The sequence below is a fragment of the Sander vitreus genome, chromosome 12, assembly GCF_031162955.1.
Source record: "Sander vitreus isolate 19-12246 chromosome 12, sanVit1, whole genome shotgun sequence".
Taxonomy (NCBI): domain Eukaryota; kingdom Metazoa; phylum Chordata; class Actinopteri; order Perciformes; family Percidae; genus Sander; species Sander vitreus.
The window spans coordinates 20,807,822-20,822,061 of NC_135866.1; the positions used below are offsets into that span (position 1 = coordinate 20,807,822).

Consider the following 14,240-nt stretch of genomic DNA (forward strand, 5'->3'; position numbering starts at 1 on the left):
TTTTCATAAACTGACAAATCCCACTTAATGTTATGATATGCGTGGGCATACATATGAGCATAAAGTCATGGCTGCACATACAAGGTGCTACTGAGTTTTTAATAGCAATAATTGTATGGTGTCCATGTAGAGCTTACTCAGACTAATAGAGATATTGGTGTATGATTTTAGAAATGTCTTAAGTGTACTTACCTAGGCAAACCTAGAATATGTATTTAATAGCATGAATGCAATGCATGCACATTGTAGCAGAACCTGTTTACTGCAGCCACATATTACCAGCCTAATGTGATTTCCTCTCAGAAATTAAAAGCCGGATTATTCTAAGAGAACATGAGAGGACACTAGTGCATCGTTACATAATGTAAATAAAAACATTGCAGCCACCGTGTGTTCAGATTGGTGCGCGCTGTACGATGTCCCGGATGGTGCTCGCACCGGAAGAGAAGGTGCAGTTCTCCCAGCCATCTTGTGGCAGCATCCAGCGGATTGTTCGCATCAAGCCTCGTAGAATCGGAGGTGAATCCCGCTGAAGGGGCGCCATCATGCCCGGACACCTGCAAGAAGGCTTCGGCTGCGTCGTAACCAACCGGTTCGACCAGTTATTTGACGATGAGTCCGACCCGTTCGAGATCCTGAAAGCTGCTGAAAACAAGAAGAAGGAGGGGGCCGCCGCTGGTTCCACCAAGTCCGCGGCTCAAGCAGCAAAGCAGCCGAAGAAGGAGTCACAGAAGGACCGAAAGAACCCGCTGCTGGACAAGAAGGAGGAGTCCCAAGCTCCAGTTCCACTGAAGAAAGAAGGTAAAAAGAAAATCACCTGCGCTCTTGCTTCTGTGCAGTGCATGTTTATTTTCATCTTTTTTCGTATCAACTGTCATGTGCATCTCTTGTTAGCTACGTTAACGTTAGCAGATGCTGGTCTGAGCGAAACACAGCGTGATGTCAACCTGACAGTCGGAGGTTATCTAAACAACAAGAGATGTATGTACCGGGTAACTATATAAACAAGCTCAGGTGTAGCTCACCTGCAAAGCCCTGTGCAGACTGGCGAGCCTATGTCGCAGACATTGTTTCCACCAGCATCCTACAGGAAGGTGTAGTGTAGAGTTACTGTCTGGTGGATGATGCTTCGTGCACTGGCTACGCAGCTCCGTTATCGGATGCAGGGTTTGCAAAGCAAATTCCTAAGATATTCACCTATGCACTGGGAAACTAGGCTGCTCTTTGTTTGGGTTGGTGACTTGAAGTTGGTCACTCTCCTGAGTGAATACATGTTTTATAGCTTAGTCGTCTAAAATTGAGTTCACTAACAATGGCACCGAGTTAATAAAAAGAGGCAGGCCCACTGTTAGCCAGGATTGTAAACAGTGTGCAGTGAAATTAAGTGTAGCGTGCTGACGGAGTAGGCTACACCAGGAGCTTTGCATGACAGTTTGCACCCTGCACAGGTCTGCACGTAAATATACATAAACGACTGTCAAACACAACTGAAATTTTTGAATTGGTGGAAGTATTTCACTGGGCTTGCCTAAGCATAAATCTGAAGAAATGTTCAAAGTTGGTCAACCTGTTTAGCTGAAAGTTGAGTTTTTGTCATCATACCATTTGGGCACACGATGGGAATACTGTTTTTCTATATTTTAGAGGAAACAAAACGGCAGTCTAATGTGCCCAAACACTAGATATAGCATCATAAGAAAATGGCTGTATCTCAGAACCTACAAGGAGCACAATCGAGATGATTTTTCAAGTGATCAAGTGAACATTTTAAAATTGTACGGTTAGATACTTGCCCAAAGTATTTCCATATCAGATTTCAAGACTTAGGACCAATCATAACAAATGTGGCATTTTTCCTTATACTAAATATAGTCTTTGGGCACAAATAGGGTAGGGAGTTACTGAAAGCCTACTGAAAGTTTGATTCCCATTTTAATGCTCCTGTGATTTTTTTTTTTTTTTTTTAATAGGTATCAGGCGTGTGGGCCGAAGACCAGACCAGCAGGGCCAGCCTGGTTCCCAGCATCAGGGTGGGCAGGGTGAAGGGCGACCTGGAGACAAGAGGCCGGAACGGAGACCTCCTCGCGAGCGCCGTTTTGAGAAGCTGGCAGAGGACAAGCCCGATGGAGGTGGAGAGTTCTCTACAGACAAGTGGGTAGCTGTGATGAATGACGAAGAGCATATTTAAACGTGCTGATAAGATCAAGGCTCTCTGGTGCGATCACAGGATCATTGTGGGGGGGTATGCAAAGATTAAGTGTTTGGTCTAATCTTTGCTCACTTAACCTCAACATCACAGCCATCTGTAAATTAGTTTTTGAACCGTTTGACAGCCACTGCCATTAAGTGTGTGTGTGTGTGAGAGAGAGAGAGAGAGAGAGAGAGAGAGAGAGAGAGAGAGAGAGAGAGCTTGTAAAAATAAGTGCTGACCACTCCTTTTCATAAGGTCATGTTTAAACGCTTGCTCTTTATTTTATTTTTAATTTAGTGTCTGTTTGTGTCCATCAGGCCTTCTGGAGACAGGCCCCCGAGAGGGCGTGGTGGCGGACGGGGTGGGCGTGGTGGAAGAGGACGGGGCATGGGCCGAGCAGAAGGCTTTGACTCCCGTGGGAAACGAGACTTCGACAGACACAGCGGAAATGACAAATCGTGAGTCAGTCCTCAACTGAGTACAGACCAGTGAATATGAATATATATATATATATATATATTATTATTATTTTTTTTTTTATATATAAATGACTACATCCCATTTTTGATTATTTATCCAAGAGGTACCTTCTACAGCTCTTAAACTGCCAAAGGTTGCCAGTACCAGGTGGCACAGTTTGTGTTTATTTGAAACGACGGCCGGGAGGGGGACACAGGAACTTGGCTTGGTTTTTAAAGGTTTTAGCATATATTTCGCCAACAGAAGTACAGACACAGCACTGCTGCATTCCCTGCTATAACGTTACTGCTAACTTCATACTCACCGTCACACACATACTCTCTCTCTCCACCGCACACTCGCTGATGTTACGCACGCAACTTAATGTTGTTAAAATTGTTATATTTTAAAGGAGTTTGCTACTTGAATAACACATTTTAGTTTATAAAACATCTTAAAAATACATTAAAATTAGGGGTTTGCAAAACAATCGATTCAAATCGTGATTCAAGCTCTACCAATTCAAAATCGATTCATAGAATTTAAAAAATCGATTCATTTTTTTTTTTTTTTTATTGTATGTTTACTGCAATAATAGATGGATGGATGGATAGATAGATAGATAGATACTTTATTGATCCCCAAGGGGAAATTCAAGGTCCCAGTAGATACAGACATCACACACAACATACACATACATCATAACACGATGTTAAAATAACAAATGACAAACAAATCCACATGAATAATATGGACAATAAAAGATACTAAATAAACTGAAAAAAAATCCACATGAATGTACTAAGGGATATGTATGTAAGGGATATGTGTGTATATATATGTATGTATGTGTGTATGTATGTGTATATATATACATACATACATACATACATACATACATACATGGTAAAAGTAACTACATGTACATACTGTGAATCGTTTTTTGAATCAAATCGTGAGCCTAAAAATCTGAATTGAATCGTGCATATTCTGAATCGTACACCCCTAATTAAAATATTCAATTATAAAATGGCAGACACCCATACTCTACACAGAATACTTTACACTGAATAACAGTCCAAATGGCATCTCAAGAAAGTGTTTCTTAATGACATCTCAGTTAAGCTTCTTTTCTCTTCAGACTTGAGGTCAAAGGTTGTTGTTGAATGACAGTTCACCGTGGGCTGTAAGAATTTTTAGGCTGCATACATCAGTGTGTGTGTGTGTGTGTGTGTGTGTGTGTGTGTGTGTGTGTGTGTGTGTGTGTGTGTGTGTGTGTGTGTTTTCCTTTTTGTTTGCTCCAGCAATCAGAAAAGTGAGGAGAAGCGCAGTGGCAGCGGCTCACACAACTGGGGCAACGTGAAGGATGAAGCGAGGTGAGTTTTCAAGAACAGACACATGGCCTGGTTATCTGAGCATTAATGTCTGCAGGAAAATGATGCACATCCGATATCTGTACTACGTGTGGTCTATATATAAAATGGCTCTATTTTTGCGTTAAAATAAACAAGTGCACCAGTTTCAATGGAACATTTTACAGAATATAGTCTGGTAAGGTTTCCACTGGAGGCAATATTTCAGCATTGACAAGGTGGCTGTGTGTCTCTGTTCCCAGCGAGGCTGAACAGACTGCTGCTCCAGAGACGACCCCAGAGGGAGAGGAAAATGCACCTGCCGGCTCTGAGAACAAGTCAGTATCCCATTTCCCGTCAGATGTTCAAGTGATAATCGGATGTTAATGGATTTTATCTTTTTAACAACTCCAGAAAAAGTAGTTTGAAGCTCCAGGGTCATATGTCCTCACACTGGGATGTTTTCCTTTTGGACTGTGGAAGTTGTTCTGTGTCACAAACAGTATCTCTGCATGTGCATTTTCATCACAAAGCTTTAGCGCAAATGGGATCAACATTGTCTCTGACCTTTTTGGCCTCAGGATTAGAGAGCGTGCATAGTGCTAAGAGGATTGGCAGTTTGAGGTTTAAGGTCCTACATTGTTGTGTGCTGGCTTTCCAGAGAGAACGAAGTTGAAGAAGTTAAAAACGAAGGCCCCAAAGAGATGACCCTGGACGAGTGGAAGGCAATGCAGGACAAGGAGCGCACCAAGGTGGAGTTTAACATCCGTAAGCCCAACGAGGGAGCCGACAGCCAGTGGAAGAAAGGATACGTGCTGCACAAGTCCAAGAGTGAAGATGTAAGTATGAGGGTTTTATAATATCATGGAAACCAGAAACCTTTTCACAGGCTCCATCACACATACGTCACTGTGGCCTCAAACGTCTTTTTAGTCTTTTAAGTATTTTTTTAAGTAAGTTTGTTTGTTTGTTTTTCAAGTATGGAAACGTTTGACCTGGATTTTCCACATTTTAACCAGGCAAAAATAATAATGATTCTAAAGGTTAACAATGAATTCTTTATTTATTCATTTTTCTAGCACCGAGCAAATAAAACGGACAACATGAAACCAAGACAAACTTACAGCACTGATAAAAGTCTGATTAAGGCTGCAACAAACAATCATTTAATTTGCAGATTCTTTTCTCCATTAATTGTTTTGTCTGTAAAATGTCAGAAATTTAAAAAAAATAAATAAAGGCACATCACAATTCCTCGAGCCCAAGAAGATTTTTTTTTTTTTTTTTTTTATAAAGTCAGAGTCACTGGTTTTTTAATTTATTTTTTATTGTGTATTTTGAGGCCACTAACTCAGAAGCTTTTGAGTGTGACAGAAAGTTGACTGACTAGTCTGGACACTGTTCTTCATTCATGTGCATTACCAAAGTACTGCTGTTTTTTCAGACGTTATTCCAAAGCTGAAAGCCTGAGTACCTTGCTATGCTGTCTTTGCATTTCAGAGGCCTGTTGGTGCTGTGATCGAAGCCGCAGAGACGGAAGCAGAGCCAGCCCCTGTGTACAACAAGGTGCCTGCAGCTCTCACACTGGTATTTCATCCACACAGTCCATGAAAGCATTAGTGTTAAATTAAACAATCTTTATAAAGCCACCTGTTAGAAAATGGTGAGTGGTTTAATACACCTTCAAATATTGAAAATGGTTCATTCATTTTTATTTTGCGTGGCTCCAGAGGAAATGAAGAATTTAAAGACAGTGTTGGTGCTATGCAGCTAAGCACCACTAAAAGAACACGCATGTTCACTCGTTTCATTACTGGTTTAAAAACATGCCTCTTAGTACGGAGTGCAGTTCACGTCTAACATTACTTTAATCGTCTGTTTTTAGCAGCAGGGCACCCCGGATGATTCCAGTGACCACCACTTTCGCAAACCAGCCAACGACATCACATCTCAGCTGGAGATCAACTTTGGAGACCTGGGCCGCCCCGGTCGTGGGCGCGGGGGAGCTCGCGGAGGTAGAGGAGGCCGTGGCGGCGGCGGCGGTGGCAGTGGCAGCAGCGGGGTAGGCAGCCGGACGGCACGCGGGGGAGGACGGTCTGAAAAGGTAACAATAAAAGCTGTTGTCGCTGCTAACGACAAAGGTTTAGTGTCCCTCACAAATGATTTAGCTTACTGACCGTGAACAGGCTGTAAAACCACTGACTTGGAAAACCTGCTGGGGAACCACTTAGGCCCTGAAATAACAGACCGGCGACCACGTGTCCCATAATGCAAAACTCACAGACTGACCTCATGTCAGTGGTCAGGTGTTTTTTTTTTTTTTTTTTTGTAGTAATAGTGCTTAGTTATGTGAATTACAGTTTTTAATAATAATAGTATAGTAGCAGTAAGCAATAATTAATAGTATTGAACTGTCAAAAGCTGGCATCAAAGTCTACTCCTTTTTTACTATTTTTTTTTTATTCTAGTGCTGCAACTTATCAATTAATTTAGGGAAAAATGCCCCTCCCAATTTTCCAAAGCCCAAGTTGATCTATTCAGAATTCTTGTTTATTTCAACCAACAGTCCAAAATACAAAGCTATTTGGTTTATAATCATAGAAAACCAAGAAAACAGCAAAAAAACACATTTAGGAAACTGGAACCAATGAATTTCTGTCTAAAAAAAACCACAACTCAACTACCAAACTTGTTGCAGATACATTTTCTGTCATTCAATTAATCAAATTATAGATTCAGTTCTACTTAAATCAGATATTTTACTGATTTAAATGATATTTGTAACAATTTTTTTATATTTAGGCAAGGGTCATGTACTGCTCCTTTATTTTGTTTTGACAACAATAAATTAAAATGTCTTTTTAGGAAAGCATGTTTACATTCCAGAAAGTAAGTAATCAGTTAATATAATAAGTAATCTTAAGTAGTGTAAGCAATACATGTAGGCACCATATCAGCATTGGTATACAGAAATGTTCACCAGCTAGTTGCTTCTTCCAGACGCTGGGTTTTTAGAGTTTTTACTAAAAATGACGCAGCGAGAGCGTTGGAAGTGAACCAAAGCATTAAAGTTGCCGGACGGAGAATCACGACGATGAGTTAAAAGACTCTAAAGCACTTAGTAGAGCTGACAGGACCTGTAGATTGATTATTATCTATCTTTATTTTATTAGACAGGGACAGTGCATACTAATAAACATTTCTGTAAATATGGAAGATTTAGCCAAAAGGCTAGTTTTCGTCTGCAGTCCCTGGCCTGATGTCACAATAGGCTCTATGACTGAGTGAGTGAGAACTTTTCATATCAAGTAGTAATGTGATCCATTGTAAATGTAAAAATACTAGGGCTGTACCAAATACCCTTTTCTGAGCTTCGGTGCTTTTCAACAGCACATATTCGATGCTTTGGCGGCGGCGGGGGAAACCAACATTTCCGACCGCACTTGAAGGCAGTTTTGGAAAAAAAGAGAAAATAAAAGGCGACAAAGCGAGAGATGAAGAGAACCTGCTTTGATATTGCAGAACCTGTTCACAAAATCCTGGGCAGTTCAGTGCTTGTGTTTCGTGTTGTACCTTCGTAGTGTTGAAATCTTTTTTTACAGTAACGTTACGGGACTTGCACGTCGCGACTGACGAGTCTGATAGCCAGTTAACGATGCATGATTGTCCATAGCGAATTGACATCGGGTTGCTTTTCACCAAAAGTTGATTCTGACTTAACGTTTTGCCACAGGCACTCAAAATAAATGGAAAGACCTGCGTTTGTGCAAATTTCAGCCTGCATGCACATTTAAAACAAAAATAATAATATTCAAATCCTTAATTGAAAATCGAACAAATATTCGGATCCAGTCCTAAAAAATACTAATAATAGCACTCTTAACCTTGTCCTGGTTTTTGTGTGTGTTTCTCCCCAGGCTAGTGGAGTGTCGGTCCCCAACGTGGATGATCCTGAGGCCTTCCCAGCCCTGGCCTAAAGGCTCCTCTTCTACCACCAGCCCGCCCATCAGCCCTTCCGGGCCCCTCTTCTACGAGGCTTGCATGCTTACCACATCTTCGAGTATATAAGAAAACAGAGAAGAAAAAAAAGATTTTAAATGACAAGAAAAGACTGTCATCCCATAGCACTCACTTCACCAGAGGACTAAAATTTTACCTGTTTTAAAGGAGAACAAAAGACAAAAAAAAAAAAAAAGGCGAGAAAAGGACCTCTTGTTACACTGAAGTTTTGTATTTAGGAACATGAAAGCAGGGATGTTTTCATACTTTTTTTCAGAGATTATGCATACTTCATTGATATTATTTTTTTTTGTGCTGCTTGAATTTATGAATTTCTGCAAATAGGTTGAAGTGTGTGTATCTCTTCCCCTGAAGCTTTTGTGCTTTTTCCCCCTCATGACTCAGCTCAGTATTATGGGGTCAGACTTTCAACTGGAGTTTTTCCTCCCAGTAATACACACTGATGTGGTAGCACTACACTACATAGGATACTTGTATTAGATATCTGAAGTATGGCTTAACATGCATTTAAAGTGTAAATACTCTGATCCTGACTACCCATCCCTTTGCAAGGCGCAAATCGGGGATGGGTAACCAGGCCAAGTGACTTCCTACTAAAGCTTGGTATTTTTCTGCTTGTTGTGCAGTGAAAGTAAATGCCTCTTTCCATTTTTTCTTTTCTTTTGATAGCTTGCCTTTTTTTGGTGGACCAGTGGTTAGTGATGCTTTGTATCCCCTGATCCCGATGTGCTACCTGTGTTTTCAGGGTGTCCCAGGGCCCAATGTGTATATCTTTAGGCTGGTCCTCGTAGGTCATACAGACTGTGCTACTTGTTACTTCAGGACCACTAAGCAAATTGTGTGTGTGTGTGGGGGGGGGGTGTGTGTGGGGGTGGTTGTGGGTGGGACTGAATGTGTGAATTTGACAGCTAGTTACTTAGAATTTAAGTATTCTTCTCCTCTGAACTTGCAACTTTCAAAACAGTAGACTGCAAGTTCCCACCTGATGTAGTTCCTACTCTTTCGAAAAGTAATTGTTGAAATCTTGGTGCGTATGATACATAGACCATGGACATACCTTGCTCTTAGAGAACCTCTGTCTTTCAGATCTCAAAGCACTTGGTTTTTGGCACTAGTCCTCTGAAGATTGCCCCCCTCCCCCCTCTGTTAACCATATTTGCTGTTTTTTTTATTTTATGCAGCACAAATGCATAATTTGTCTAAAAGAAATGTCGACTGTCATTGTGGAACAATCATGAGCTACAGAATGTAATGTAAGCTACTGGTGCTTTTAGCCACCTGTGTCAGCATTTCCAGTGAGCATTTTCTTTTAATGAAGCGGGTATATTTCACATTGGGTTGGGGTGGGGGTACTGAACATGAAGTGAATTTAAAGCTTTACATGCTGTCTTCTGCAAAGACTTGCTGGTGATGCACTGATACAGACGGCTGGAGCAGTTTTCTTGTCGGACTGTTTGAGCCACATGGCGGTGAAACTTTCTTTGCAAACATCCCTGTTCTAATAAATTGCTTTAGAGGTGTTTAGAGGGTTACATGTATTCTGCCAATGGCTGTTGGGTTGTTTAAAATCAATACTGTGATTTTAAAGCTGTAAACAAATGTGCTGTGGACTCTTCATTGCTTGAAGCAGAATGAAGCTGTGGTGTCAGTGCTTTTCCATGATAATCCCATATAAACGTAAGAGGGACGTAACAGTCCAGAAAGGTTTAATACCCGTAGTTGTGAGTTTATTAGGTACAACGAACTAAGACGAATGACGAACTAAGGACACGTTTATAATATTGAGGCTACCCTTTGTTTATATAAATTGGTTGGATATAATGGCTTAAATTCAAAAGCACCACTTAGCCTCCAAAATGATTATAGTGGTGTTGACTCAACTTTATAAACAGTTTAAACTAAAACTGAATATAATCAGCTTGATGAAGGTGTTATTTATGCTACTAACGTTACAGGGCTTTTAGAATCACTAGTTTTAGCTGTACCTAATAAAGTGGCAATTTTGAATCTTAAACTGACATATAGGCTTCTTTTAATGTGTGTATTATCTGTAAATGTAACTAAATGTGTTTGTACAGTTTCATAAAATTATGTTTTGTCAGTTCTATAGCAAGATTTAGACCAAAGTCAGTTTTGAAAGATGTAGCTTTACCTGATAATGTAATAAATAAATGTATAAAATAATCGAGGCTGTCCCGAAGAACCTTTTGAACAGCAAACAGGAAAAATACATCAACGGTAGTACTCCCATTAAATGCTTTATGTAAAGTAACCATGGATGTAAGTAACTTCAGTAGCTAACGAGTGTGCGTCGAAGTATGTAGTTGAATCAAGATGTTTCACTGCTTTCCGTTTCCGTCATCGCCGACAATGTTTCGTATCACCAAAGAACGGGCTTTGGTATCGCTCTTAGGTTAGAGTGTTGTACGCATGTGCAGGAGAACTCGTAGGCTTCCGTTTGAACTTCATCGATGCTCATTACGTAAACGATGGCAGTGCTTCACAAACGTCGACATGAGCTCGGCGGAAGAAAGTTGTTCCCCGAAGGAGCATCCTCCACATCCAAAAGAGCCACGTCCGGTGCCAGCTCCACGGTACATCTCAAACTGTTGGCTGCGGGATTTTACGGAGTCAGTTCATTCCTCATCGTCGTTGTCAACAAAAGCGTCCTCTCCAACTACAGGTAAAAGTACAAAGTACAAGCAACAGTTATAGCAAGCTTCGTTTCGGACACTTGACCACCTGTTTATCAGAAATGAGAGCAGGGGAAAGAGATGGCAGTTTTGATTATGGGGGAGACCACTGTAACTGGGCAGTTGTAGGTTGTCTTCCTCCATCTGTTTTGGGCATACTGTTTGATCACACTGGGAACCGAACCGGCCGACTTTAGAAGAAGACTCGAGCTAAATTATAAATCATAAGTCAATGTGTTTAATTATGCAACAGAATAACCATTTTCAGTGCTACTGAAAAACAATGTGTAAGCAGCTTTTTAATGTTGTAGATGCTCAAAGTGGAGCTAATTCTAACTATTAATATAATTAATGTTGAATAGTTTAATTTACTGTATAACAATGCATTCATTTCTATGTGCTTATTTAGGTTTTTAAAAGTGCAATCTTTAATGTAACTGGTAGCTTTAACAGTCAGATAAATGTAGTGGAGCACAATAATTTGCTCCTGAAATGTAATGGAGTACAGTAGAAGTATAAAATAGCATCTATGAAAGTACTTAAGTAAAGTACAATTACCTCAGTCAAAATTGTTCTCCCATCACTACGTACGTTTCTATTTCATTCTTTGGTGCAAAATATGCAAGGATAGTAGAGAAGGCTAAATCCTTGTCCTTTTTTGTGCATAAAAAGAGTTGTTTTGACATTTTTTTAGTCATTTTCCTCATGTATACCATTGTCTACTTGTTTTACAGATTTCCATCGTCAACATGTGTGGGAATCGGCCAAGTAAGTTTGTCTTATATATAGTTGAGTCACAGATGCTTCCTGTTCTCCTAAACAGACATAGCCTGATGTTTCTCCTTGCTTCAATAACTGCAGATGTTGGCTACTATTGTAGTTCTGAGGACTGGGAAGGCGTTGGGTGTTATCTCGTTTCCAGATGTGGATTTGAGTATACCACGCAAGGTGAGACAGACTGAAGTAGTTCTCTCACTTGGGACTGAAATACAGGACATTAAGAAGGACCTCATATTAAAGATTAAAAAAAAAACAAAAAAAAACATTACATTAACATTACACGTGTTTGTGTCTTTCCAGATGTTTCCACTGCCTCTGCTGTATGTTGGGAATCAAATATCAGGGCTGTTTGGGACACAACGACTCAAGTTAGAACTTCTATTTATTGCTGTATTATTATGCGATATGAAACATTATTTCCTTAATATTCATTCAACCTTTATCCTCGAGAGATCATTGAGGGGCGACCCTCATTTTCAATGTCATCTAGTCAGATTACAAAGACAAAAACGGAACAACACAGATCACACAACACAAGTACAATCATAAGAAATCAAGAAAGACAATAAAAGTCAGAATTGGAAAATAATTTGATAAATACATTAGGATAATAGGGAGGCGAAAGAAAATACAATTATGTAAAGCAGTTACAAGTAGAAGTTTGCAGGTTTAAAACCAGATTTCTAAATGCACAATTGAGTGGATTTTAAGAAAGTGCTGTAATTTGTTCCAGGAGTCGTATGAAATATGAAACCATGTTTTCCTTTTTTTTTTTCCTAGTTTACCCATGTTTACGGTTTTAAGGAGGTTCAGTATTTTGCTCACCATGGTGTTTGAGGGACTCTTGCTGAAGTAAGTTTCCTCAGCGCTACTTAACAAGAATGTTCTTGCACCTGTAAATGAATGATTTTAATAACTGCAACCCGTTCCCTCCACTCACAGAAAGACTTTCTCTGCGTCGATTAAGATCACCGTATTCACCATGATCGCTGGTGCTTTTATTGCTGCCAGGTGAAATGGCCACATCCAAGTACACCCATACACTGACATTATTCCGTTTACATGTGAGCATGTATCTCATTCTTTGACATGTGTTTGTAGCGCTGACTTGGCTTTCGACCTTGAAGGATACATATTCATAATGCTGAACAATGTTCTGACGGCGGCCAGCGGGGCGTATGTGAAGCAGAAACTTGATTCCAAGGTGAGCGCAGCTGCTAATCGTCCTACCTCACTGTGTGCGATGCTTCTTTGCTGCGTCGTTCCTTAAAGGATTGTACTTGATGCTGCTGTTCCCATAGGAGCTGGGCAAATATGGGCTGCTCTACTACAATGCTTTAATCATGATTTTCCCCACTGCGGCATACGCTTACTACTCAGGGGACTTGCAAGTGGTAAGGAATCCTTTTGACACAAATATATTCATGTTTATGTGATATCTGTTAGTGTCCAACAACTAGAGTTGAGAATCTCCTCCGTCTGTGTGTTTGAGTACAGGGGTTGGAGTATAATGGCTGGTCTGATCAGCTGTTTGTTTTGCAGTTTGTGCTTTCCTGTGTCATGGGGTAAACTCCAGATCCATCATTTAATGTATTGTGATTATGGATGAATGTATTCCAGTTTGTCATATTTTTCTGAAATAATAGACCCCAGGAAGAGTAGCTTCTGTTTAAGACAGACAGAAGCTAATGTGGATGTTAATAAACAAACAAGACAAATTAGATAATATCCCACATTGCTGCTCTCGTCTAATCCCTCTTCAATGTGTTGTACAGCTTCATTTTAATGTACTCCATCATGCTGTGCACGCAGTACAACTCAGCACTCACCACCTCCATTGTGGGCTGTATTAAGGTAAGTCATTTCACACTGGTCCTGCCATCTGTGAGCTGATAAGATTTATGAATGTGATTGTGTGCCGTACCTCCTGCAGAATATTCTTGTGACCTACATTGGAATGGCATTTGGAGGAGACTACATATTCACTTGGACTAACTTCATTGGTCTAAACATCAGGTAAAACGCACACAATTTGAATCATGCCGTTGTGGAGGTGGTGTTTTCTGTCTGGGGACAGCTTTTAGTCATCTTTGTTTCCCACAGCATCGCTGGCAGCCTGGTGTACTCCTATATCACATTCACACAGGAGCAAACAAGTAAGAACAGTTCAAATAATGTGAATCCAAACCTCCGCTGTAATGTGTGCACAAATTGAACATGCTGCAGTCTTCTGAAATGTGTTGTAATTGCATCAAATTTAACAGGAAAGGTGTAAACCACGAAATCCCCATCGGACCCGACCCTAATGAACTACGTACTGTATGTCCAGAACACGTTTCCTGTCGTCTGTGTACTGTATGATGTTGAGATGTCTATTTTTGAACCATGCTGTCAAAATGTTCTGCAAACATTTGTCATACACAGTAATTTAAGTGCCTAAACTTTTTTTTTTTTTTATAATTACATTTCACTGATTAATATACAAAGTCATGAGAATTTTTATATTTGACAAATCAATAAAATTAAATGTCAGACTTACATTTTTGTAATTGTGTTTTTAATAAATTACTCACCCGCCACATTGAGTCATTGTTCACCCTAATCATTCCCTTTTTTCCTTACCGGCTTTTAATTGATCCAAACACGAATATAGAAAATAGAAGTTAAATAAATATGGCATCTGAGTATTGTATTTAAAAAGACCCCAAAAAAATGTAACCCTATCTTTAAATTAAATTGTGAAGT

General features: G+C 40.0%; 2 protein-coding genes across 5 annotated transcripts; both read left to right on the forward strand.

Annotated features, from left to right (window-relative positions):
- The first annotated feature begins 428 nt into the window (after positions 1-428).
- serbp1b (SERPINE1 mRNA binding protein 1b) lies at positions 429-10,036 on the forward strand. 4 transcript variants are annotated; one of them, XM_078264494.1, is made up of 9 exons: positions 429-801; positions 1,971-2,151; positions 2,509-2,649; positions 3,955-4,026; positions 4,266-4,340; positions 4,664-4,841; positions 5,503-5,589; positions 5,888-6,106; positions 7,920-10,036. In XM_078264494.1, the coding sequence occupies exons 1-9, from the start codon at positions 546-548 to the stop codon at positions 7,977-7,979; spliced, it is 1,269 nt and encodes a 422-aa protein (XP_078120620.1). In that variant the 5' UTR covers positions 429-545; the 3' UTR covers positions 7,980-10,036. The 4 variants fall into 4 exon arrangements, with proteins under 4 accessions (XP_078120620.1, XP_078120621.1, XP_078120623.1 ...); XM_078264495.1 differs by having other exon boundaries at positions 5,891-6,106; XM_078264497.1 differs by having other exon boundaries at positions 5,503-5,568.
- Positions 10,037-10,465: 429 nt separating this feature from the next.
- LOC144527062 (nucleotide sugar transporter SLC35D2-like) lies at positions 10,466-14,074 on the forward strand. Its single transcript, XM_078264925.1, has 13 exons — positions 10,466-10,705; positions 11,450-11,483; positions 11,577-11,663; positions 11,796-11,863; positions 12,276-12,347; positions 12,438-12,506; positions 12,597-12,699; positions 12,797-12,889; positions 12,993-13,060; positions 13,271-13,349; positions 13,429-13,511; positions 13,599-13,651; positions 13,760-14,074. Exons 1-13 carry the CDS (start codon positions 10,512-10,514, stop codon positions 13,768-13,770), a joined length of 1,014 nt encoding a protein of 337 aa, XP_078121051.1. The 5' UTR covers positions 10,466-10,511; the 3' UTR covers positions 13,771-14,074.
- Positions 14,075-14,240: the final 166 nt, after the last annotated feature.

Bases quoted from the DNA above. Each gene is read 5' to 3' on its own strand.
- serbp1b (XM_078264494.1), top strand. From the start codon at position 546: ATGCCCGGACACCTGCAAGAAGGCTTCGGCTGCGTCGTAACCAACCGG. The intron at 802-1,970 runs GTAAAAAGAAAA...TTTTTTTAATAG, and splicing joins AGTTCCACTGAAGAAAGAAG to GTATCAGGCGTGTGGGCCGA. The intron at 6,107-7,919 runs GTAACAATAAAA...GTTTCTCCCCAG, and splicing joins GGGGAGGACGGTCTGAAAAG to GCTAGTGGAGTGTCGGTCCC.
- LOC144527062 (XM_078264925.1), top strand. From the start codon at position 10,512: ATGGCAGTGCTTCACAAACGTCGACATGAGCTCGGCGGAAGAAAGTTG. The intron at 10,706-11,449 runs GTAAAAGTACAA...CTTGTTTTACAG, and splicing joins AGCGTCCTCTCCAACTACAG to ATTTCCATCGTCAACATGTG. The intron at 13,350-13,428 runs GTAAGTCATTTC...TACCTCCTGCAG, and splicing joins CCATTGTGGGCTGTATTAAG to AATATTCTTGTGACCTACAT.